The sequence below is a fragment of the Triplophysa dalaica genome, chromosome 18, assembly GCF_015846415.1.
Source record: "Triplophysa dalaica isolate WHDGS20190420 chromosome 18, ASM1584641v1, whole genome shotgun sequence".
NCBI classification, from domain to species: Eukaryota; Metazoa; Chordata; class Actinopteri; order Cypriniformes; family Nemacheilidae; genus Triplophysa; species Triplophysa dalaica.
The window spans coordinates 11,896,413-11,924,361 of NC_079559.1; the positions used below are offsets into that span (position 1 = coordinate 11,896,413).

General features: G+C 37.2%; 1 protein-coding gene across 1 annotated transcript in view; it reads right to left on the reverse strand.

The window, feature by feature from the left end:
- Positions 1–27,949, reverse strand: part of ipo11 (importin 11) — a 130,158-nt gene that overhangs the window by 98,292 nt on the left and 3,917 nt on the right. The window contains 3 exon segments of the mRNA XM_056730003.1: positions 20,300–20,503; positions 22,787–22,859; positions 24,268–24,368. Coding sequence (XP_056585981.1) covers positions 20,300–20,503; positions 22,787–22,859; positions 24,268–24,368 — 378 coding nt within the window.

Consider the following 27,949-nt stretch of genomic DNA (forward strand, 5'->3'; position numbering starts at 1 on the left):
GGTTAATGTTTTGTAAGTTTATGTAAACCTGAAGGTCTGAAGGACACAATATCTGATGCCTGGAGTTCATTTTTTCCTATTATACAAATGAATGTACCACATTCTCCACAAAAAAACAACAACTTTGTGACGATGACAATGTTAAATCCTTTAAAGCAACATTTAAACTGTTAGGAATGGTGTGTGATTTATAGAACAGTTAGTTTCCCAACTTAAATACCTGGCTTCAGTACTCTTGGATGAATTCAATTCAAATGGATTTGTACTGTACTAGCAAGTTTCACAATAAATCTTGTTTCATGACAGAAGGAATACTGCCTTGCAAACCCCAGGGAATGAGATAAATTATACAATTATACATTCTGCTGTATAAACCCCTGACTCAGAACATCTAAAAAAAAGTTTGAAAATATTGTGTGCACGGAGCGGGAGTTACTCCCACATTTTGTGAGTTTTAACTATAGCAACACGTTGACCGCAGCAGTAACGAAACATGAATCCCAAGAGTTGAACCTGTTTGGTATGTTGTTTTCTGTTAGCTAAAGTACCACTTAGAGATACGCTGTGTTTTGTTTGTCGTCGGAGGGCTGCTTCACAGAGCACTCTCGCAGTGATGCCATGACATTGCTCGACATTAACGCCTGTCCGGAACAAGTTAATGTTTTGTATGGACAAGTGACAGAAAATTTTACTTGACCAACCAGACAAGTTACTTGGAAAAAAATAACAGTGCTATGAAAAAAATGGGTCTGTGCCAAGAATAAAAAACGATAGCTGCATTAGACAGAGCTGCGTGTTTGTGTGAACTGCGTTTGTCGGCGTTGTGATTTTTGTGTGTGAAAAAAAATCCATATAATTAGATGCGGATACGCTACCCTGTTATTTAAAAATGTCATCTGGCTGTTCTGCGTGTGAGGTGCACAGATTAACATAGTGAGTGATGGTCGAGGATTTGTCTGTGTCTGCACTGTTTGTGGACATAAACACAAACTTTATATCCAGAGTTGCTTACTGCAGTTTACTATAGTAAATAACACTAAAGTACACTTGAGTAATTTATGTAGACAAATATACCTCTATGGTTTAGTAAAATAAAAAAATAAAAAAATTGGTAAACTACAAATTATATGTCTCTAATTTATCAATCTGTAAGTAACCTGCTTATTCATTTGATGAACTGCACTTGTATTATTTTTAGGATGACAATAGAGTTTTATACTTGTGTTTTTACCTCTATAGCACCAGTGATACAGTGTGTGCAAAAAAAGTTAACGTACAGCCCTGTTCTATTGCAATCACGTAGAGTGTTAACACATTTTGGTGGCCGCAGCGGACACCTAGCTAAAACGCTTATAAGCAAACTTGACCAATCAGGATCCAAAACAATTATATTGAAACTTCAAATCAAATATTTTTTTATCTTCGGACAAGTAATATTTGTACTCGGACAAGTGAATGAGAAATTTACTTGTCCAAAGGACAACCACATGACAATGCTTAATGTCAAGCCCTGCATGTTCTCATATGTTTTAATGTTTCATGTTTGTTGTCTGGTCATTGTTCATGAAGCGATAGATACTTTATGGGTTAACAAAGCTTACACCTGGATGTATAGCGCTTTTTTTTGGTCTTATCAAATATAAAACATGTACTTGTAGATTTTTTATGTTTAATTTGGCCTTATCCCTGTTTGCTGATTTTCAACTAAAATACCTGGCAACACTGTAACTTTGCGGCAGGGCAAACAGTTTAAGCAACTAGCCATGTTCAAAAAACGTGAAATAGTAAACTCTTGTACATCTTTAAATATGATTTTCTCGCACTGCCCATAATAGCACACGCATCTCTAATGCACATTTAAATACATCATTAACAACTAGTCGTCCAGTTCAGTTCCGTACACACTGCGTGGAGATACTGTAAATGCGGTTGTCACTTCCTGTATTTTTTTGGAAGTTAATTTGGTAGTACAATGCGGTTGTCACTCCCGAAAAAAGGTGAAGTGTGTGTACAGAACAGGATTAACCATTAAAAGGTGAAGCTACAACCGAATTTAGATGCAGTGTGTACGAATAGCAAAATATCTTTATTGAAATAATTAAAATAAATAATAATTCATAATCCCAAATAATTTCAGTCTCTCATTAGATCAATGCTGTACGTTTTGAATAAACAATAAGTATCTAGACTTTTTCAAATATTGGCAGTTTAGTTGCTTTGGTGCTCCTCCTTGAGTCACTTTAGATAAACTGCATACAAACTGAATAGCTTTTGTAGGACCAAATTCATAATTTTTACTTTGCTTACAGCCTTGTGGCAAAAGAGAATCTACATTACACTGCATCAGCTCTTTAAAGACTCTTAATGTGCTTTTTGCAACCTGAAGCAATAAATCGCTCTAGGTTTCTAGAAATCCAGCAGACCTGCTGTGGCTTTCGCTTTGCTTTTGTTTTTTTATGAACAATTAAAAATAATAAATCAAGCAAGTTTGGAGTTTTCAATTTTTCACTATAGAGTTAAAAGACAAGTTATATAAAACCATGGCTGAGAGATACATCTATATACAGTTTTGAGGGTTAGAAAGAAATATTTGGGTACTGCAAAGTGAATGTTGACATAGATACAATTACCTCTGCCACTCTTCTTTAAAACCAGGCATCAACAAACAACAAATATATATTTTCAAATATCTTGAAAACATAAATCACCTTTATAAGAAAAGCAAAAACATGACAAAAAAGCCACAAGAACAACCAAACAAATGATCCCTACAACATAAAGATAACTGCTTTACACGGTTTTGCTTTGCATCTAATAAATACAGAAAATTACACCACATTAATAACATTTCTAATTACCCAGCAGATGTAGAAAAACCCTTTTGGCATACCTTGAGGATAGCGAGACATTGAAAATCTTATTCTATGGTTCATTAACAGATATTCTTCAAAACGCCAGATAGGAAGCAAACACATCATTCAATAGTGCAGTACATGAAGAGCACTTCAGAAGAGCTGTCTGACATGCAAAGACATTACGTGAGAAAAAATTAGACTGATTTTGTAGGAGGCGCGCTACAGATGATGATTAATACTCCTAATTGTGTATACGGGATGCGTAATCAATAACTTTTGTGCATAATGATGAATGGGTATTTTCAAGGGAAGTGAAAACAAAGATAAGTACTTGTAGTAACGAAGTGTTGTAAGTTTTACATCAGAAGTCGGTATGAAGCATAAAGGAAAACATAACAGAAATAATACATAGCGAGTCCGTGCACAGTCCAGGTACACATCAACACCGGTTGGGGCTTGGCCTTATTGTCGCCATGACAACATGCACAGCTGAACCCCCACGAGAGGAAAAAGGTGAAAATTTATGACAGCATATAGAACGTCTGAATCACCAGAAACGGCCGACAACTGTACATTGCTATGGGCATTAATCCTCAAAGATAATCTATAGCAAAATTGCTTAAAAATTACAACATTTAAATAATAAGCACAGGCAAAGACTAAACATAAAAATGGCCGGTCTATTTCTGAACAATCAAACAAATAATTTACAAAATGAACACATTTAATCACATGTATAAACAGTGGGTTCCAAAAAGCACCATCAATACAAAAAAATACTATAGTTATCAGCTTGGGTCTAGAAGAGCTAAAGAGTTTCACGAAAATACAAATTGTCCGCTTATCTATTGGCAAAGCTACACTTACACTTGAAAGGCACCTTTATGTGAGATATTGGGTTAAACTGGATACTGAGAAAATTGTGTAATTCCCATTCAGATGATAAAATGACAAGATCAAGAGGAAAAGAGGACGTATCAAGTGGAAAGTCCATTTTCAAAATAACCCCCTGCCACACTAAAACCCCAATGAAAGGGAAAAACACTGTAATGACAGTAATGCCCGTAAATCAATTCTCACCAGCGCCCTGAAAATAGGCATCCCAATCTTCAAATCTGATCTCTATGTGAACACAGTCTGACTGAACATATAGACTCTCCCATGAACACGTCAAACACACCAGCATCTTGAGACTGATTCCAGGTAATTTAAAGATGCCAATGCATGTTGCACAATGCAGCCTGGTGGCTGGGGAAATATCTCTCAAGATAGAGTGTCAAAATGCAATTTTTTTGTGTTAAAGTACTTTCTCTTTGCAGGGACAGTTATGTGTAAGCCATTCAGAGAATGATGTCCCATGGAAATGTAAATGCTGTGGCTCTGGTGTCTTTCAATGTTGCGGGGAATATGTTTGTTTAACTATGGAAGACGAGAGGAGTGTTTGGAAAACCATTATTGTGTTTTCTTATTGGCCTTCTAAAAGATACACAGATTATAAGAACGTTTATCTATTAGTTTGATACAATTTAGAGTGTTGTTCCAATTGACCCTTCGCCTGGAGTTTGATTGACAGGCAACCTGACCAATCATAACGCAGATATTATGCGCACCCCTGTTGCTAGTCGCAATTTTGTCTTACAATCAAACCATAGAGTTTAACTGATTTAAAATGTCCCCAGCGATTGTCACACTGTATGAACATGATCTCAACTTAAAGTCATGTCACTATGGAATCTTATTTGTCATAACTTCTTAAAACACATTCATACAAGAAGATTTGTCCCGAGTAGTGAATAGAAAGTTTCCCAGCTTTACAGGAACAGTGTTGCTCCTCAATGTAGTGATTCATGATCGCAAGGTGATGCAGTGCTTTCAGTTTTATGATCTGTAGGCTAGGGCTTCGATATTTGTTTTGTTTACTTTATTCAGAGTCACTTTCACATCCTGAATATATACCTCAAATGCATATTGCAGACCTTTTCATTGCTTTTGACTGAAAGAAACGTGTTTTTTTCCAGAAATGATTATTTCACAATAAAATGTTCTTTAGTGCCGTGGGGAGCGCTCTGGCTAATGATGGACATAGCAAAAGGGGGCGGGCTTTGCGATGGGTCAATTACAACAGAATCGTCAGTTGACAGAAAAGCATTTAAGTAATAGCTAATTTTAGGACATGGAAGGTGCACTTCTCCGGGATTTGTTTCATTTTAAACGTCTCAAATATCATTGTTCGTCCACAGGCTAATTCAAATCCGTCACAGCAAACAGCGCATACTACTAACACGCTCAAATTGTGTGTGTCTACTTGTCAATAACACGCACAAAAATCCATGGATTTCACAGTTTTCCACTGAGATCTGCGAGCTCTTATTCAAGGGCTTTCTCATCGAGACATCATTGAGTCTGGAACCTTGGCTTTATGTTTGATTTTGTTTGAAATTCAATTGGCCACAATACATCCAGAAATGCTAATTAAATAAAAATTTGGAATGGTTGGTCCTAAAATTTGGAGTTAGGTCTTCATCTACATTATAGATGCATTCCTGCAAACACACTTTCTAAACACACTTGGCCAAAGCTAAGAAAAAAAAGACAATTGTAACACAATTACTTACTAATACAATTTGTGATCTTTATAAAGATGATCGTAGACCGTCTTCTATGGAATAAAATTCCATCATATTAATCTGCTGTCATTGTGGCTTTAACGCATGAGGTTTGATCATAGTGTACAACAATTCCCTGGACACACGCTGGGCTTGCACATGTAGCACATCATTTACACCACAGCAATAGCTATTGTGTTGCAGAAGGTGCAATCACACACTCGACCTGTCGCTACAAGCAGAACATCTAGTGAACCAATGTCTGGCCACTGCTGATAATAGAATCTCCACAATGGAAAGAAGATCAAGATCTATGAAAATGTTGGTGAAATAGAGAACTAGGGCTGAGACAAAATATATCACGATTCACACTAATTAGACATGACCATGGCGAATTTGAAAGGCTTCAATTTACATTAGTGTGAAAAAGTATTTGGCCACTATAGCCTACCTCCTTTCGCTCACAATCACGTTCAGTCCATTCACGATCACGTTCTAATGACACGAAATGATAAATAGGGGAATTACAAATCGCCTTTATTGTAGTCCGTCAAAAAGACAGATTACCTTCAGATTTTTCCATCACTGGTAGAAAAAATGAATTTTCGGTTGACGCGATCTGTGCAGCTGAGTGGCGCTCGAGCTGCTGAACTGCCTGCTCACTCTGCGCGAGGCTTACTTTGAAAACTACTCGCACTCCTTTACGTGACTAACCCTCAAATGTCTAAAGAGGTTGCTGGTGTGAAAATATTTTGGGTGCTTCCCGCATCATGGAATTCGCATAGTACACACGTTTCAGATTGATAATGAATTGTCTATTTCACACACCTTGTAGAATTGCCAGACCAGTGAAGCTATTTTCATAGCGCGTAAAATAAAGGTCTCGCCAATTTTGCGTCATCTGATCGGCTTTTCTGGATCGGCCTTTTAGACACCGCCGATCATACTTCCCAAAATAATTATCGGCCGATTATGATCGGCGACCGATCAATCGGAGCACCTCTATTTTTAAATGATGGTTTTATTTATTAAAGGAAAAAACAATCCAAAAATGTCTGATCCTATGTGAAAAAGTAATTGCCCCCCTTGGTAAATCATGAACTAACTGATGAATTGAATAACTGATGAATTTCACAAGAAACACTCAAGTCTAATTACTGTCAGACCTGTTGAATCACAAATCACTTGAGTAGAACCTGTCCAACAAACTGAAGTAGTCTAAAAGATCTTTAATAGCAACAAGTCATTCCGCAATCTAAAGAACTTCAAGAACAGATGAGAAACAAAGTCATTGGAATGTGTCGGTCTAGAAAGGGTTACAAAGCCATTTCTAAGGCTCTGGCACTCCAGCGAACCACAGTGAGAGCCATTATCCAAATAATGGAGAAAGCATGGAACAGTGGTAAACTGTCCAAAGCGTAGCAGGCCTACCAAAATTACTCCAAGAGCACAGCGACTCGTCCAGGAGGAAAAAAAAACATCCCAGAACAACATCTAAAGAACTGCAGGCCTCTCTTGCTTCAGGTAAGGTCAGTGATTATGATTCTACAATAAGAAGGAGACTGTGCAAAAATGGCATCCATGGGAGAGTTTCAAGGCAAAAACCCCTGCTAACCAAAATGAACACAAAGGCTTGTCTCACATTTGCTAAAAAAACATCTTGATGATTCCCAAAACCTTTGGGCAAATATTGTGTGGACTGATGAGACAAAGGTTGAACTTTTTGGAAGGAGTGCGTCCCGTTACATCTGGTGTTAATCTAACACACTATTCATAAAAAAACATCATACCAACAGTCAAACATGGAGAAGGAAGTTTGATGGTCTGGGGCTGCTTTGCAGTTTCAGGACCTGGACCACTGGCAATAATTGATGGAACCAAGAATTCTGCGCTCTACTTAAAAATTCTGAAAGAGAATGTCCGGCTATCGGTTTGTGACCTCAAGCTTAAACACACTTGGGTTATGCAGCAGGACAATCATCCAAAACACACCAGCAATTCCACCTCTGGATGCCAATAAAATCTAAATGGAGACAAAGTCCGGACTTAAATCCAATTGAAATGCTGTGGCATGACCTTAAAAAGTCTGATCATGCTGGAAGACCCTCCAATGTGGCTGAATTAAAACAATTCTGCAAAGAAGAGTGGGCCAAAATTGCGACACAGCGATGTGAAAGACTTTTGCAAAGGCTTGATTGCAGCTGTTGCCGCCAAGGGTGGCACAACTACTCATTAAGTTTAGGGGGCAATTACTTTTTCACATAGGGTCAGAAATGTTTGGATTGTTATTTCCCCTAATAAATAAAAACATCATTAAAAACTGCATTTTGTATTCACTCTGGTTTTCTTTGTGTAATATTAAAATTTGTTTGATGATCCGGAACATTTAAGCATGACAAATAGGAAAAAAACAAAAAGCCAGGAAGGGGCAAATACTTTTTCACAGCAATTAAAATGGGTGTGAACGCTGTGAGAAGAAGAGCTGAGAAAAACCGGCAAAGGTTCCAGCATGGGAGACGGGCGCTCCAATCACAAGGCGCTGTCATGAATAATTAGGAGAAATATCTTCTCATTGCTCAAGAAAACACAGTCTCATGAATAATAATGAGTCACCGACTCGCATTCCATGTAGTATTGTACAGCACCACGTCACATCTTTTGACATTGGCTAGATGAGGATTTTAAACCCGGAAGGCAAAAATAGCGCCAAGGTTTCATTGCGCCGCTGTCATGAGGTATCGAGTCCCCCCTCGAATGCGGTCCCCTTTAGGACCCTAAGTGATTCTCATGACTGAAAGGACATCTATAGGGGTATTCCTTTAGCGCCTGATTGCAATTCTTAGAAAATTACATTATGATACATGTCACTAGAACTTTGCGTCATTTTACATAAAGTGCATGGTATGCTAGTATGTATGTATATGAGGCTATAGGTATTGAAATCAAACAAATCTCGTTCTTACTGTTTTAGTTAGCTTACGTATTAACTAGCATAGCATAGAACTATGTGGTTAGCTAGCGTTTGCGAAAAAAAGCTAGCCCTAGCACTTACCGAACAGTCACAAAAATGTGCATTTTTGTAACAGTCTGGGTCCTTTAGGGGACCGAATTCGAAGGAGGACTCGATACCTCATGACTCCTCTTTAAAAGTAATTTGTACTTCTTCTGTGTCCCATATTCAGAGTTTCTGCACAAGAGCGCTCTCTGGCATTAGGATGTGCCGGCATTCAATCGTAATTCATTGAGAAACTGAGCATAAGAATTGCACAACATATCATCCCAGCCCAGACACAAATTTGTTTTTTCTATTACCATTACAACAATTTGATCAAAAAAATTTAAACAAAAAAATCATAATTGTAGTAAATATTATGACAATAGTCATATGAGGCCATGTGACAGCCTAGGTGAGAGACACCTAAAGCAATACACCACCCAAAACTGAAAATTCTGACTTCATTTACACGGCCTCAAGATGTTCGAAATGTGTATAAACTTCTTTGTTCAGATGAACACAGAGAAAGTTATTTGGAAGAATGCTTGTAACCAAACAGTTCTTGGACACCATTGATTACCAAAGTAGGAGAACCTTCTTTCAGGGTTTTTCTGGCCTAGATAAAGTCAAATTTCGTGCCGCCTCAGTCTCTGTGCAAAATTGTGTCGGGTGTCTATTTAAATTTTATCTGCAGTTGCAGCATTACGCCATAATAAATGCGCTTTTTCTTTATCAGCTGCCGTTGCAATCAAATTGGAAGAAATGCAACGATCAATAGCTGCCTGGAGGCACTCTTGCTATGACGTAAATGGCTGTCCGAATGGCCGCAGAGTGGCATGACTTTCATTAAATGGACTTTGGCATGGTGCTGTAGATGCTCTTTCGTAATGTGCTGGGTGAGAGCAATGCGAGCGCTTTCGTATGCAGTGTAAAATTACATTCTTGATGTGCCTAATTCGAACATTATCCCATTAGTACAACAGGCATACAATAAAGACAGCCCGTGTCTGTTCGTCAGCATTATACTCAACAGCACATTGTTTCCCGTTCCGTCTCGCATCACCGCCCGACCTCCACTCACCATTAGATATTATTTGTGGGGATGCGTTTATCTATCTTAGCGCACAGACATTCAGACAAACACTGACAGAGCCAGTTCAGAGTGTAATTAAGTGCACAGAAATAATTTAAACGCAAACCGAAATTCACTTACACGTATTGAACCTGAATGGTTCAATACGATTTTGAGAATTGTGGCATCCCTAAAAGCTACTCGGAGTAAAATTTTACTCTTAAGTGTGTCAAAATTCTAAGAATGACATCATTTTAATCTTATTCTTACACTAAAGAGTAAGATTGATTCATAAATGTTCATAAGTCTTAAGACTAGGTCTCGGCTCCTAAATTATTTAAGAGAGCAGAAGAGGTCTCCTCCTAACCTAGTTAAATGTGACAAGATTGCAGTACGGAGTCAGAGACCATGATCTTCACAACAAATAAACTATGTGTTGGAATGATATGATGACAGCGAGTTAATCAAATAATATAATAAATACAAAAATGTAAAATCAATTTTTTGGGATTTTGCAGCATTGGTCGTTTCTTTATACTCAGCTGTAAGTGCAATATAGAAAGATGCGATTCAGCAGCTTAATTATTTAAATGAACTGTTGAACATCAATTAAAAGTATGTAAAACCGAGCCAAAAATACATATTTGTAATATTTTTGCACATAATGCAAATAAATATATGATACTAAAATTTTTTACTTTTGCATCTATGCCGCCATCTCTGTTTGAAAAATAAAATTGCAGGTTACTTTTTGTATTTATATGGGTTGAAGTCAACCGATGTTAAATTTGCCACGAAATAGTACAGGTCAACTTATCAATCACTATTATAAATTTACCGTTGTAAATCAGGGGAAGGTACAGGGTTCCAGAATAAGTTTTAAAATTAGGGGCACACCTTAAATCATTCAGCAATGTATTTATTGACATTTTCACCAAAATAACTGGATAACTGATACTGACAGCAGATTTGGTTCTGCTTATTTAAAAAGATGCAATACAGAGCAGCTTCGTTAATGATCGGTGCTAAATAGAGAGACTGTAATCTGAATTAATTTCAACCTACAGAAATTGTGCTTCTCCAAAAGTATGTCATTTAATAGTTTACAGTGTTACACATGGATGCAAAATGGAAGGCTTCGTGTTATGTTCTAACAATGATTGTATTGTGTAGTAAGGACACTTTTCCTCTTGTTCACAACACGTAGCGTCAAATAAAACATAACAAAACATTCGCCTTTTGTTCGTTCTTGCTGTGAACGGATTTGAATGATTCAACGATGTCTCAAGTAATACAAGATAAATGACATTTTCAGAACTCCCCCGCGGTAAGTTTTGTTTTAAACGTCTCCTATATCGAATCATTCGTCCGTGGGCTCAAGAAATCAGTAACGGCAAACAGAAACTCGTAGTAATGCGCTCACGTTGTGTGTGTAAACTTGTTAATGAGGATCTGGATTGTGCGCGTCAGCGGCAGTGGGAAACATCAGTGCGTGGATCACTCGTATGTCACTGATGTTTCCCGCAGAAGCGCACAATCCACATCCTCATCCGCAGTTGACTATCACACACATCCTGCAATGTTGGCGGGCTGGCGTTTCTTCTCGTCTTTCCACAAGAAATTTCAAATTTAAAGGGTCGCACATGCGCGAGAACTTATAAAAAATGCTTAATCTGTCTCGAAAACATTTAATCGCGGTCTGTAGCCCTGATGAAGGCAGACGGTGTTCAACCTGATTTTTATGTACTCCCCGATAACTAAATTTTGGTTTATACCCAAGTAACTTACGGGCTTGCAGCTCTATATATAAACTAAAACAATTATAAAATATTTAAGGTCTTAATTCAGTCATGAATAAATGGTGCCTTGCTGCTATGACGTCACCCTTGCAAGCTCCCTATTGGCCGATTCAGAGGTCAAAGGCAGCCATTTTGTGTGTAAATCATAGTAGTCCTTAACTCCCAACACTTAAGTCAGAACTTAAGAATCAGTCTTAAACTTTAAAGAACGGTGGATTTAGTCTTCTAATCTTAAAAAAGTCCTACTTCTAAGAATTTTTTGACACTTAAATCAAAATTCAAAACTACTCTTAAGAGCATTTACGGGCCCAGATGCCGAATTATACATTCAGTGAGAGGACATTGAAGAAGCCATGAAGAATAAAACAAAACTCTAAATATGGCACAGTTTTTTTGAACGCTGCTGAAACATTATTATGCACGCTTGGAAACATCGCCTAGCAACAGGTGAAATGATCAGTAATTACCAATCCTTATCATTTAGTCAAAAAGCCCAAATGAGAAGTACAGCCAAAATAAGCATCACAGTGCAAACGTCCATATTAGGTTCATTAGCAGAGGCATATCAGCAGCTTAATGATGTAATCATTACCATGGAAACAGTGTGGTTTTGATGATCGTTAGAATATAACATAATACCATCTCCATAATATCATATCTTGTTTTTCCAGACAAATACAGCATAAACAACTCCAAATCATTACCGTTCACCATGTGAACATTGTCCGAAACATGACATGACCATTAACAGCATCAACATCTCATGCTAAAGGTCACGCAGAGGGGTCAGCATAAACTAATTATATTCCTGCCTCTCCAAACTCATTTACCCCAGTATAAAATCTGTCAACCTTTAAGACTAAGCTCCTGATGGAAGCAGGAACATTTCACCCAATACTCAGAAATGACAATCAGCAGTCGAGCGATGATCTCATTTTCCCAACAAATTTGTGTGGCGGCACTAACATTTGGCTGCGACACCTCTTAAAAACGACAGAGAAGACAATCAAAATCGAAGGCGGCCTGTAAAGAGTTGAACAGATTCTGTCACAATCGCCCTCTCCAAAAATTGAGGTCAAACCAGTTGTATAAATTGTAGGTCTCTAACCTGAAAGGATACACTGTGAGGTATATCCAAACCATTTCCACCTGCTTGCTCCTCATGCCATGATGATGATGTCATTCACGTATACACCCATCTAGTGTAGCGGATTGCAGGTAGGCGGCATAAAATGCAGTCCAATGCATTTTGTGATTGGATGTCTTAAAGGGACAGTACACCCCAAAATGAATTTTTTTCCATTGTTTACTCATTCTAATATTGTTCCAATCCCGTATGACTTTCCGTCTTATTCAAGACACAAAAGATGATATTTTGAAGAATTTTGTTAACCAAACAATACTGGCTCCCATTTGACTTCCTTTATATGAACACAAAACCGAACCATTTCTCAAAACATCTTCTTTTGTGATTCACATAAGTTTAATTAATAAATGATTTAAAAAAAATGTGTTGGGCAAACACACAATTAGATGTAGCAAAAAAGCAAACACATATAGCAAAAGCATTTATAGTGGAAATGCCAATGCATTTAATGCGGCACCAGAGGACCGTCGACTAACCTGTCAATCAACCATCCTCCAATTATTCATTTCTGTATTTTTTTTTATTTGTGTTACAAACCAGGTGTAAACATGGCCTAATTTACAGCTTAGAAGTTGTGAACTAACCGTGAAACCCAAACATCCCTTTTGCCCTCTACATGTCAACACCAAGCACGTCAGATTCTTTGAAATTGCTAACATGAAAGGGGTCATATGACAAAACGCATATTATGGTTTGTTTTAGATGTAATGCAATGTGTATACACGATTTAAGGTTAAAAAACGCTGTATTTTCCACATATCTTGCATGTTTGTATCTCCTTTTTGCCCCGCCTCTATGAAATGCACATCATTTTAACAAAGTTCATCGCTTTGAAAAGTGAGGTGTGCTTTGATTGGCCAGTTAACCAGTGCATAGTGATTGGTCGAATACTGCAAGTGTGTGAAGGAAATGTAAAGCTTCATATCAAATTTGGAACGTCAGGTTCCAAAGCAATTGTACTGACAGGTGCGCCCACCTTCCTTGCGTATGCATTTGGGCGGTCTTAGTCAACTCATCCCACGAACTGACATAGATTTGTAGGGGTGTGGTTACATGAGGAGTTTCAGCCAGGTCTGGGTGAGCATTCGCTTAAAGATAGAATTTATCTTTTGTTGCGTGTCTAATACATGCATGGGCAACTTATTACAAACCAAAGACACAAAAAAACACGTATTCGAGCCATATGACCCCTTTAAAACGCTCAGGAAGTTTCATGGCACCCAAGGTTGAGCTGACTTCTCCTATTGATAATTTATATCATCTGTCCTCTTTGTCAGCCGGGTTGTGAATGCACTTATAGTGCCCAATAAAGCCTTATTTACAGTGTAAGACAGAACACATAGAATGGAAATATGGCTTGACAAAAAATCCCCACACATGTTGATCTACAACAGAGGTTCCCTTTCCAAATTTATGAGCAAATAAATTCCCCTCATGTCACTTATAAACACCCAAAACAAATTGCTTTCATCAGTGCGACGAGCAAATCAAACCCATCATTTTGATATCCGGACATGGACTCTTCAAAACCCTAAGTTTTTGCGCCAAATTCAATTTCTCGAAAAACTTTTCGACAAAGACAGGAAGAAAAATCGGCACTAATTCCTCCCAATACACTTAATGTATCAGCATTCAACAGAAGACGTGTCTGTGTTCTGTGTCGTTTCATTAGCCGAGAGAAAGATTACAAGCGACTTGCCCCCTGCATTGCTAAATGAATCATGAAACGTGGCACGTGACTGCGGTTTACATTCAATTCCCACCTCCAGATGCAGATTCGCACAAACGTGCGCTATTAAATTAGCTGGTGACAGGTGTTCCACGCATAGCCTAAATGTGAAATAGCAGTCCTGGAGCTTTGAGGTACTATGGGCCTCGAAACTTGGAAGTTATCAATGGCAGAGCACCTGGCATGTCTCATTACAATACAACCACTGGAGAATATTACCAAGCTCCAGGAGCCTCTAAAGCGAGCAAACGTTTGTTGATTGCTGAACGAATGTTTGGAGTTCAGGACACACGACTTTGAGAATAAGCAGCATGAGTTTTATTATCACTCTACCTTTAAACAGATTGATAACACTGAATCTAATCATTTAAACACATCTGAAACAATCTCCCCAGTTTGTCTTCTAGCTTTTCATATTTGCTCCACTTATTTATTTCCGTTTGGCATACAACATGTTGGTACTCAGGGAGCAGTGATATTTATACCTGTCAGTTCCAAATAATTTTTATATGTGCTTGGTGAGTTAATTTCACAGAACAAAGGGGTGGACCGGGAGAAAAGCGAACTACAACACAGTTTTGGCGTCACAAGAAATTGCGTTGTCCATGTGAATATGTCCACAGGAAAGAACTGTCTGGATTTATTGTCTTGTTGGCAGGAATGAACAGGCCTTTAAAAACTAAAATTTTATGTTCCAGGTACTGAGAATGAGTCATGTTTCTCTATAAAGCATCAAAATGCCTGATGGAATCAACATTTCAATTTACGTATTTTGTGACAGGAGAATTTCTTGATATCGCCTTTGTTGCTTTTGTTTATTATGCACTTTTACCCCGTCTTCTCGAGGAGAACAAATAAGAATTTCATCATATCACAGTACCAATAGCAATAAAGATCAAAAATCTTGAAATCATATTTAAATACACCAAAATGCTAGTAAAACGTTGAAAAAAGGTAAGTTAATACACTGAAATAACAATAGACAATACTTTAACAGCATTCAGTATCAAACACAACTCACGTTACTTATAATAAACAATGACAAATTAAAGGGAAAGTCAACTTAAAAAAGGAAGATTCGGTCACCATTTGTTATTTCAACCCTGTATATGTTTCTTTTTTCTGCAGAAAAAAAGAAGATATTTGACTTCCATTATATGAGCACAAAACCACTGAGATGAGACATTTCTCTGAATATACTAATATATATAATATATAATAGTAATGGATTGCGCATTTGTCAAACAACGCTTCGACATGAAAGCTGCCTGCATTAATACATACATTTATACATACATATGCTTTGTCAATAGTGACTCACAAATAAAAAGTATTTAACGTTGTCAAACATTGTGTATGCTTTGCAGTGTTGTTGGAAAGCTTTATACAATAATATAGTGCTTAAAGTTTAAACCCCCTGTTGCAACTGTTGTTTCCTGCATTAGCTTCACACTGCATAAAATAGAGGCAACATATTCGTTATTGTTCCTGTTTGTACCTTGGAAATATTTGCATTCTACAGGAGAAATATATTTGTTATAGTTGCAAGAGTGAGCGGTTCACTCATCTGCTCTGTCGGTCCTTCCACTTCATCAATATACTGTAGCATTGTATATTACTCCCGCCCGCGCATTACGGCTTTGTGGAGAAGGGCACTGATGGATAAGCGAATGGCTGAATGAGGGGAGGCAAAAATAGAGTGACTGGATGATTTTCTTATACAATATAACGTTTCAGCGGATTACATTTATAATGCGCAGAAATTATCTATTCATCAATTTGGCAGTCACACCGGCAGGAAAAATAGTCAGAAAATGCGACCATTTGGTCGCAATAAAGAACCCTAAAGAACATTACACAGGTTCAAAATGACATGATATCATGACAGAAATTTTATTTTTCCCTTTTACAATTTATAGTATGTCTACATGATGTGACCTGTTGGTTCATCATGGCATTAACTTAAACAAACAAACCAAAACGTATTGTAAAGTGTTACCAAAATATTTAACCCGAAGCAGATTAAATTTGATAATTGCAATCTGAACCTTTCTTGGACAAAGATTAAAAAAATACTCATTGACAACATATTTAAAAATTAGGGTCTCCTTATCTTAACACAATTCACAGCTTACAATAATGATTTAAATTCAAAGTGGTCAGGTTATGAAAAACAACAGCGTTATCGTTTCCGTTTAAACTCTGAAGCGTTATTCAAAAACGATGACCTCACGCATGACTATTACGCCGCACCACTAGAAGACCAGCGAAGACATTGTATATATACACAAACTGTAGACACACATACACACGGACAAAGTGTATTAAAATCGCTTTTAGCCTAAAACAGGGTATGCATATGTGCGCAGGCAACATCGCCATCCACTGGCCTGGCCTCCATAATACATCGTTTCTATTAGTTTGACAAGATCTGTGCAGATCCTTTTGATAAGGCTGTGAATGAAAAACTTTTCTATTTTTCACCGTGTAAACGTACTCTAAGTCTACGTCTTTTCTGGCTAATATTAAATATCCATTCGGGCTGTTTTTTTATGTAAATTTGCCAAACCAGATTTGTGCAGAGGAGCAATGCCAAGGCACAACCCATGTTAAGAAAACTCTGTAAGTAACCTGCCATTTTTTGTGGAAAAGTTATGGATTGCAGGTTGAAGAATGGCAGCCATTTAAATACTGAAGTCATTTCATTCTATATAACCTCAACCAATGACATTCTTCTCTATTCTGCACTTTAAACGGCTTAATAAACTAGAATACATACTTTATCACAAACATTAACACACCCAAAATAAAACGAGTTTGAACCTACAATAATCACATTTGTACACATTATTTCCTGATTTCAGAACTCCAGGCACATTCATACATGTAGATGGCCCAAACTGTGTCAATGCACTTGTGTGCTCGAGCACACTACTGCTGTGAATTACTGAATCACAGATTTCCTCTTTGAAAACATCAAGGCTAATCTGGTGCCGCCAGCAAAACTTGCGCCTACACAATAAAACCAGATTTGTTTATGACAAGAGCTGAAAACAACAGAACACATACTGATACGTCATTCACTCTGGTTATTCTGCCCACATTTTTTAGGACTGTAATCCCATTTTCAACCTGGAGTTCCTTATAGGAGGGTATGTAAAGACCTGTGCAATTGTACGGAAAATGTAAAAGAAAACACAATATATTTACACAAGACGTCAAAACTCAGAACTCTTTCAAAAACTTTTCAATCGAACAAGAAGTTTCTCTAAAATCCCTAAAGTTTCTTTCTCTGGAACTCTCTGTCGCAACACATGTGAAATTTCCTAACAAAAAAGTGGAGAACAAAATCAGATTGGGATGTTTTTCTGACAGGTGCAGTTGTAGCTGAGACAGACACTATCTCATGCTGTGTTTGATATTGCACACAATAACCAGCCAGATATGTCAAAACCATAAAAAAGTCAATAGTACCACTGTCGAAAAGGACAAAATATGCCTATATATTATTAATAACAATGCAAAATATCATTGCCAGCAAGAAAAGTTTCACGGCATAAAACTGTTTCTGAGCACTTCAAAAATCTCCCACTGAGGAGTGCAAAGGATTTAGGGGTCAAATGAATACTCATTATTTCTTCATGAGTGAAAAGGGTTCTTGCATTTACACGAAGTGATAAAGCACTTGTCAGAAGTTGAAGACTCCTCAAAGTGTCCTGCAACACAGAGGTTCAGGTGTGTCGTCTCTCTCAGTTCAGAGACAATCGGAGCATCAGTGAAGTATAGAGATATACAATTCAGCTCAAAATAGTCAAAACATCTGCTGATATTTCACACAGGAGTGCTCATAGATCTCCCGGGATGCTAAGTGAACTGGGGCAGATGGTGTGCATGTGGGCAGATAAACAGTGCCTCCTAGAGGCAGATGATGGTATGGCCTCGCTAAAAAAAGAAGAATGAGACATTGGAAGATCATTGAAAGTGACTTTAAGCTTTTCTTAAACCAGGGAGTTAAAAGAGGACAAGAATAGACCAGCCTAAAGGAGAATTTTTGTCTTTCTTTAGACTGATTTCGTGGCCATTTTGAAATCAAAAGCGAGGCGGGAAGAAAACCAGAAAGAAAGATAGAATGCAAACAAAGGGACAGTTCACCAAAACATGAAAAGTCTTTCATCCGCTACTCACCCTCATTTCAATCCTACATGACTTTCTTCCTTGTGCAAAACAATGACATAAAAAGACGGGTGAGTAAATGATGACAAAATTTTCATTTTGGCCATTCTATTACTTTAAAGCGGGCATAACACACAGGGTTTCTGTCAATCTCATATTAATCTTGAGTACCTATAGAGTACTATTGAATACTTTGTATCTTCGAAGAGTATTTAGTTTGATCACATTTATAGATAAGATACAGCTTAACGATTGTTTCCGAAACTATACGGCGTGTTCGGGGGGGAGGGGTAGGCTGAACCAAAGCACGAGCGCACCCATTGTCAACACAACACAGACTCACTTCACTCACCGCATGTCCGGCATCTTTTAGCACTGGGAAGGCTCCAAATATCAGTTTCAAACAATCTCCAAATCCAGCGTTTTATCCACCGTTTATAGAACATTCATCACCCAAATGCAGTGAACAAACAAACACCTGAACTTCATGAAGGTATGCTCCCTCTATCTCTCTCTCTCTCTCCTGCACACAAGTGAAAGTGACTCTGCGCATGCTCCTTCTGTTCTCCTGTGGCCGTGCGGCATGCTTTTCCGGGAGAATAGTCCAATAAGGTACTAAGAAAAGTTGTTACAAAACAGTTCTATATGTTCAAAAAGATCTTTCGGAAACCTGTACGACCGCTGGGGGAGTGTATCCAGCACAGAAATAATACGTAATACGCCCAACTTGTTTTTTGACACGTTTAACATTGTAAAGAAGCCAGAATGCATGAAACACCGCTGCACGGCCGCTTTAAGCAAACAAAAATACCAAATTTTTAAATCTTTTATCTCAGACTTCTGGACCAATATTATTTTGTAAATTTGTGAAAGGGCAGTTAACTCTTGACTTGTCATTGGCAAACATTTTCTACACTTTGCTAGTTGTACGACTATTGTAGTACTCCAGAATCTTTATTTTTTTCTAGATTCTAACATATTTAAATTTTTTATGTCCATTTATTTATTCTGCAAGACGCCTAGACAACATGCGTGGAATCACAGCAAAATAAATCCTTTAGGATTACAGAGACACACTGTGAACTTTATTCCATTGATACAGAAAAGAAAACAGTGCAACACACTTGAAATGATGAAAAACAACAAGATCAGTATGAATCACTGCAAGGAGGCCAGTCACAATATCTTATTATCACGCAACCAAAATAATTTACGATAATGATATTATCATAATAACTATTGAAATGTTTTTTAAAGAAATAAAGGACACTATAAAATTCATATTTTGTTTGTGTTGTTTTACATTTGGTCAATGAATCGCACTCAAGTTACAAATGTAGTATGGACGAAAGAGAATCTGTAACAATTGTGACTCTTAAAGCAACAGTTTATGTAAAATTTCAACATTTTCTCACCCATGAGTTGATCCAAATCTCTATAAATTTCTTTGTTCTGATGAACAGAGAGAAAGATATTTGTAAAAATGCTTGTAACCAAACAGTTCTTGGCCACCATTGACTACCATATTAGGAAAAATAACAATGGTAGTGAAAAGTGCCCCAGAACTGCTTGCTTTCCTACATTCTTCAAAATTTCTTCTTTTGTGTTCAACAGAACAACAATGGTAGTCAATGGTGGCCAAGAACTGTGTGGATACAAGCATTCTTTCAAATATCTTTCTCTGTGTTCAACCAAACAAAGACATTTATATAGATTAGGAACAGTTGGATGGTGCTTAAATATAGAGAATGTTCATTTTGGGGTGAACTTTAAGGCAACATTTTGAATGGGTTCTGATTAGTTTGGAGTTTTTTATATCATGATTTTAGTCAATACCACATCCTATTATCAACAGTATATTGTGGCACTCCAAACTGTAAGAACACATGTCAAGCAGGTAATGACATCAGAAGCTTTACTCACGTCCTGAAAGAGTCTCCTGTCCGCAGCGAGCCGTTTTGAGGCCAATGTTTTGGTGACGTGGTAGAAGGTAAGAAGTGCTCTGTGCTGCTGGAGGCTGTCCTGAATCTTCACAGAGTCCAGCAAAATAGGGATCAGCTCGGGCCACTGCCGTGGACAGTCCAGCCGTGCCACTTTAGCGATCAGCACCGCTATCTGTGTGGCGATCTGCAACACGAAACATGGCGACATTTCAACGAATGCCATTTTAAGGCCAAGCAGCAGGTTTTACAGACACCTGAGAATACATTAATCCTCTTTTACATGGGAACTGAATAAATATTAGGTAATTCAGTACAGTCCTACTTTCCTTTGGGCATTTGGCTCGCTTTCAAATGCTTATGAGATTTTAATTGAGCGTTTTAATTAAATTAATTAGTCCAATATCCATAAATGCAGAAGAGCTATCGCCGTTAAATAAAACACATCGCAGTAGCAGTTAAATCATTTTTTGACAATGTCGAATTAATGCGGAAGGGCGCTCGCATATTTAACATATTTCTTGTAACATGATGCCGTTTCATAACATTCAATTGGATCAGAGGAAGCTGTATGTAATAAAGAGAAACTGAAAAAGGTGATGTCAGGGTTATTAAAGTGGTTGTATGTGCATAAGGCAGTAATTTGAAACATCCTCCCAGCTAACCACAAACATATTGCATTTTAAAACTAATATAAGATATCAGTATCAGAAATAATTAAAGAGGTATTCTCGATACGTCAGAAAGTCAGTGAAACCTTCCTTAAATCACATTTCATTTTCTTACAGAGGAAAATTAGCAGAAACCTGTAAGCTTGCTTTCATTTAAATCATTGTTATATTTTATTCAAACATGATTTAGTTTTTGGATTTCCATACAGTTTTATTTACAATTTTCACGTCCAATATGGAAATAACAGGAAAGCAATTGTGTACTACATCTACCTCATTTACTAACGCATGCATATCTCTAGATATTTGTGCCAGTGTCAGCCATCTTCTATAATGAGAAACTACATTAAAGCATACAATTAATTTTGTGACATTATGCCAAAACAAGTATTGAGCGCAGTCATCACGCTCTGATAACCCAAAACCTTAACTAACCCAACTAACCATCTTGTGGAACACGGAATCAAATGATGCAAGAAAAAAAAGGCAAAACAACGACTAGAAGTAAAAAGTAACTGTAAATGTATACATGTTCAATATGTGATAAACATTTCCTGTTTGTTAATATAGCTGCCCATCTGTGTGAACCGATCATTAACCTTTCCACATTTAAACATACTATGAATAAATATTATATTATTCATTCTCCATATTCGCTTAAAATCTATACCACCAATAACAAAATAACACTTCTGTATTCCCTAGTATTTTTGGGCTAGTAAATTTGTATCACTTTTCCATTATTGTCACAATCATTAGAAAATAGTGGATAAGGATTTAATAGATGGTTTCATCAGACACACACTCCTGGCCCAAAGTTCACTTCCGGTCAGTTTTTGGTTATAAAATAATTTATTTTACAGTCATTTAATATTCATTAATATGAATATTTTATTGTATGTCAATTGTTTTCAATTAAAACTACTCAACAGTTATTTATTCTTCAAGGAGGTCTACAGGTTGAATTGCATTAGAGTGATGTCATCATTTACAAACCCTCTTGACATTTCAAACCTGTACGACTTCCTTCTGCAGAAAAAAGACAAAATGAAGAATGTTTGGAGTCAAAAACCATTGTTCCCCACTGACTTTTTGTCAGACTATTGTATGGACCCAAAACCAATGCAAGTCAATGGGGACCGACCGTTCCCGCTTGCCAACATTCTTAAGTATCTTCTTATGTGTTCTGCAGAACAATGTCATACAGCTTTTAAAATGCGTAAATGATGACACAATTTTTTTTTTGGGTGAACTATCCCTTTAATGACAAAAATAACCCAGGACCATTCCATGGACTGGAAAAATTTAAGCGTGCCTGATAATTACAGGTTTTCCAGCAACAAAAAGAACTACCGACACCCACCATCCTATAAAGGTTTTATATACCCGTATCAATTAAAAATAATCCATGTTATTAAAGTTGAAAGGAGCAGATGTGGATTTAAATCCATGGATGGCATTTCTCTTTATCTTTATGGCTTTTCCTATAATGATCAAACATTAATAAAATACTCAAGGGCTGAATTACTGCGCTGTAAAGCCCAAGAATCAATGTCTCCAGCACAGCTCAACAACACATTACAGCAGACTGTCCTTAAGTGCTCTTCCACTCAACTTCCATTGATCTTCACCAGAATCACAGATTAAACTCTCACCTCCTAAACAGGAAAGCTTAATAGTGCTCGATCATAACTGATGGTTCTTTTTAACAAGTCTGATCATAAACAAAGGTAAGAGGAGAGCATGTGGTTAAGGATGTGGGAATAATCCTGATTGTTTAACCTTGTATCCATACTGACCTGGTTGACTGGTTCATTAAAATTGGTGATGAGACCTGCGCGGAGAGATGACTTCTCTTCCTCTGACAGGGCGCTGAGGAGAGAAAGTGTAAGTTATCGACATACATTTCAGCTTTCCCTAAAGAGCTGGAACACTTAAGACACACTTAAAAATGTAAGAATGGCCTTGCATTAAGTGTCAAAACATCAAATGAGTCGCATCTGCTTAATAGAAGAAAAAAGATGTTTAGTTAAAATGATACATATTCCCATTAAAATTAACGCTCAGACAGCTTGTGGCAAATGTCAGGAGAGGGGTTAATGAAGAAAAAAAAACTCTGGTGGCTTTCTAACTAACCAGAACAGAAACGACTCAACTCAACTTTTTTTATATAGCACTCTTGACAATGTCAAGACACATTATGTCAAGACACACTCTTGACACATTGTGACAAAGCAGCTGTATATGAGACATTTTGACTATAAGCAAATCAAATAAAGTTAGATACCTTTAAAAACAAGAAAAAGGTAAAAACACAGAAGACAGACATACCCACATACACAATATGCACATGCACTAACACACATAGACATAGACACACGGGCGTGCAGACACACGGACGCGCACACACACTTTTTCCCACTTTTATTCGAGTGAGAATTAAAGTGGGGAAAATAAGCTCAAATTAAACAGACGTTCAGGTGACAGAATCACTAAAGTCAGACTCTGAATTGGTTGGTCTGTCGACACCGAGGGCTGGAGGAGAAAATTAAAGAACTAAACAAAATGGTTCTCAAGAGAGAGGACTACTGTTATACTGTCCCTTAAACAATACCCAAGAAACCCTTCACTGGAGTCAATGTGGGCTAGTGTGTTCTCTTCTTTTGTGTTCTGCACAAGATTGAGTCATACCGGTTTGAAAAGCTCTAGTGTTTCTTTCAAATTAAGTTTCATTAAAAAACAATTGAGTTTCATAGGTTTGACTGTTCAAGTAGTTCAGGAAGCGCTGTAAGATGCCATGTGCTGTGTCAAGACAAAGCGCTGTGAATGTGAAAGCACAGCAGTCACGTCGTGCGCACACCTAGTGCCTTAAAAGTATTAGTCACCTCTCTCCAATATTGTTCGAAATATGGGGAAAACAGAAAGGCGATGAAAGAAAGTTCAAATCTTAAAGAACATGAAAATGGTAAAAAACAGCCTTAAAATGAAATGTTGTAATGGCAGATTTTCCCACTGCAGCTCCAATTTTCACTAAATTAGTCACGTCGATAATGCTGAAAGTCATGTGTTCGAAATACACGACAAAAATTCTCACTGATGTGCTTAATGGGCCATTGTAAGCTGCTAGTTTATTGAGATTCTGATGGTCTGCTTTGACACAAATGTGATAATGGTTCTAAGTGGGCGAAGAAGACATCTGAACAGTCACTTTCATCTCGAAGTTAAAGTATCAGCCCTGATAGAAAAGCCCAGAAAGAGACCAAGAATCAGATGTACTTACTGAGGTGCGACTCGTCGCCAGTAGCGATCGATACCGTTCTTGAAATAAAGGACAGCTAGCCATCTCACGTTGACGTCCAACAAGTGATTATTGAAGATGCTCTATAGCAGACCAAAGAAAAAGAGAAAAATTAAACTTTCCACCTTCAAACTTTGAGATAAAGTGAAAAAGTTACACTTCTTATACTTTATTTGGGAACAGTGACAGGTCAGCATATCTGGGTAGTTGCCATATACCGTACATCAGCAAACATTTTTCAAACAAACTGCAAACAAACTTCATTTGAATTTCTCCAATACCGATAACCAATTATTCCGAGTGTTGTCTGCCGATGCAATTACTTGCATAAATTAAATTCTAAAATTTTAATTAATGTTTCTTCACTTTCTTTATATTATGAATTAATATAATGTCTATTAGTACTCCGCATCAAAGTGGTGATGTTCTATACACAGAGCACAAATTCATTTCATTTCCTGTCCTCTTTTGATTGACAAGATATATCATCCTGATCATCGGCCGAGAGTGTGCGACATTGCATTTATCAGGCGAAAGCGATTATTGGACAATAATATCGGTGCTCGCTATTATTTATAGAATAGTGAAGATTTAACTTTATTGTTATTTTTTAACTACATTTTTGCTGTCACACCGACACATTTATTTGTCAACTACTTATGTCGAGGTAATTACAGTTTTAAACATTTCCGTTTATCGAAATCAAATAAATATCATTAGAAAATCTTAAAACAAAATTAAGCACCCTGTCTCAAGAATAAACTGAATTGAGGCACTTAAATATTAATTGCAAGTAAATAACTAAACTAACTAAACTAAGATACTTTAAATACTAATAAAACGAAATAAAATAAATTTATCTTATATAGCAACATAAAAAAGAAACAAATAATAATAAAATTTCAAAAGCAATCAAAAAATGAGGGAAAAAAACACAACAAAATTGCTAATAGTTCAATTAAAATAAATGTTGTTATTAATAATAAATAATTGATTAACAAAAAATAATAAAATAAATATATTTTAAACATAAAAGCAAAAATATGATTAAGAATTCAATAATTTGAAAACAAAACTAGGGATGAATTATTATTTTTTTGCAATTCCAGGTCGCGCCATTAGTGGATGAAAAAACCTTCACCTTTAAAAACAGATATAGATATTATATTGTATAAAATTATAACTTTAACAAAAACATGATTATTTTAACATTCCCGGGGGGTCAGGTGAAGCTATCTCGGAAGTTATTGACACAAAACACCAACACTCAAAGTTTAAGGCTCATTCCACCGAGTCTGGAATGAGAGTGGAGGATCACATCAAACTAATGCTCATTGATAAATATGTAGTAGCAGATGTATTTAAGTGAGACAGTCTATGCCAGGCTATGACGTATGGCCACAGTCCTCCAAAATCCCCACGCTCCGCTGCTCAGAGACCAGGGCTCATTCCACAGATAAGAGTCTACGCAGAGACACATTTCCTATTTGAGACGATGAGCACAAGGCTATAAATTATCAAGCACAACAGTCTCAGGAATAACTGTCAGTTGAGATGAAAAAAAACACAGTTTCCCTGCTCTGTGTCACAAACAGGTGCTTATTGCTTTCGAAATGTGACCGGCGTACGTCATATTAACAGAAAGCTGGCAAGTAAAGATTTGCATTCCCGGCTCTCTATTATTCACCTCAAGGTCGGCAAAAGAACCATTTGGGTAGAGGAACGAGCTTAACGTGACACCGTACAAATCAGGCTGATTTCCAGGATGACAGACCGAGTGACAGCAGGTTGGCTAGAATACAAAAAGATAAGAGGCTGACCGAACGTGAAAGACATCCTTATAGCGCGTGTCTACTGCAGTCTAACTTGACGCCTGGAGAAATCTCAGGAGGAACACTCTGCTGATACGTGGGATTGTGTTCCTTTACGATCCTATTTCATGCTAAACCTCAATAAAGAAAGACTACGTGCCAAGTTTGAGGGCTTAAAGGATTTGTGAGGATATATAGCATCACAGTCGGTGCTCTATGACAACACATGCACAGCTGAGTCTCTGGTGAAGGGCCTGAGGTTTAATAAACAACACATTTTGGGTTTAATGAGAGTGAGGAAACAAAATCACACTCGCAAGACAAAAAACAACAGGAACTTGTAAACAAATTGTGTTTTTTGTCAGGGATGAGTCACGGATTTTAAATATTCGATTATTTTATTTAATTATAGAATTTCGAATAGTTTGTGCGATCATAAAAAAAAATGACGTTTTCACGCGTAATCATTTTAACGCGTTTGGTTCATGTAACCAAAGGGTGGCACTGCCAATAACGACACACCTAAAACCTAAAGGCTGTCAATCAAGCAACAATAGAGGAAAACATTTTCTCACAACAATAGGCCCTTTTCACATGACGTCACGCATCCTCCCTTTTCCCGCGAAGCACAAATTTTTGCTAACAACATAATCAAAGCTACATAAAGGATACCAATTCTTCGTTGAACAGGCCCTGTTTGATGATGAAGGTAAGCGTTTTGTTTTCTTTTTGCGTTAGCGAAGGTGCTAGGATATATACTCGAATGAGTGTTCTTTTAGTTTTTTTCACTGTTGTTAAATACCAGCACGATGGCAAAACGGAAGTTCTTCTTCTTGTTTGTTGCAAGACGGATGTTATCAAACACTGCTTTGCGAAAAGGCGGAAGTTAAGTGACGTCATTGTGAAAGGGCCTATTGCTAACCTAGTTACGCACACTGTAGACCTGCCTGGCATAATGGATAATGTAAATTGAGACGGTGTCAAAAATGAGTTCTGTTTGGGGGTCCTTTAATAAAATAAATGAGAATAAAGTGCAGTGCAAACTCTGCAATGCAAAGCTGGCTTATCATTGATCAACAACTACGATGCACACTCATTTGTATATTTGTACACTCACTATTGTATAGTCTATATTGTTATCTGTTCATAACCACCTGTACATTAATGTTTACATTATATAGCCTTCTGTTTATATTGTTCATAGTACATACCGACGTCATATTTTCATAGTACATGCCAATTGTATAGTATTTTCCTAATATTTTATTCTGTATTTATTCAAACTGTATATCCTGCACTTGCTAATTGCACTTCTGGTTAGACCTAAACTACATTTCGTTACACTGTACTTATATATGTGTAATGACAATAAAGTTGAATCTAAATCTTGAATCATTTGAGGGCGGAGCACCCAGCAGGTCCATCCAAAGGTCAGCAATCAGTTGCAAGTTTTATGGTCACAACAATCAATTTGGATGCCAGACGGGCGGAGAAAATAACGGCTCTAATTATTAAGATGATCGCTTTGTCGAAGGAGAGGGTTTTAAAAATCGAGTTTACTGTTCCGTCTAGAAAAATGATCACTGCCAGACTGAAACTTCTTCATGTCAACGCAGGCGAGCTGTGCAGTCAGTTAGCGAGTGTGGAAAAAAAATGGCACTGACCCCAGATTCATGGACAGAGCTTACAACCGAATCTGATCACGGCAACCTGCCATTATATACTTAACTGGGAAATGTGCAGTCATTCGGTAAATATGTTTTAACACATTTTATGTCTGGTCTAAAATCTTTATAGCTTTAATATATTTTCCTGGATCAAGCTCACTGTTTTCTAGTTGGTATAAATGTGTA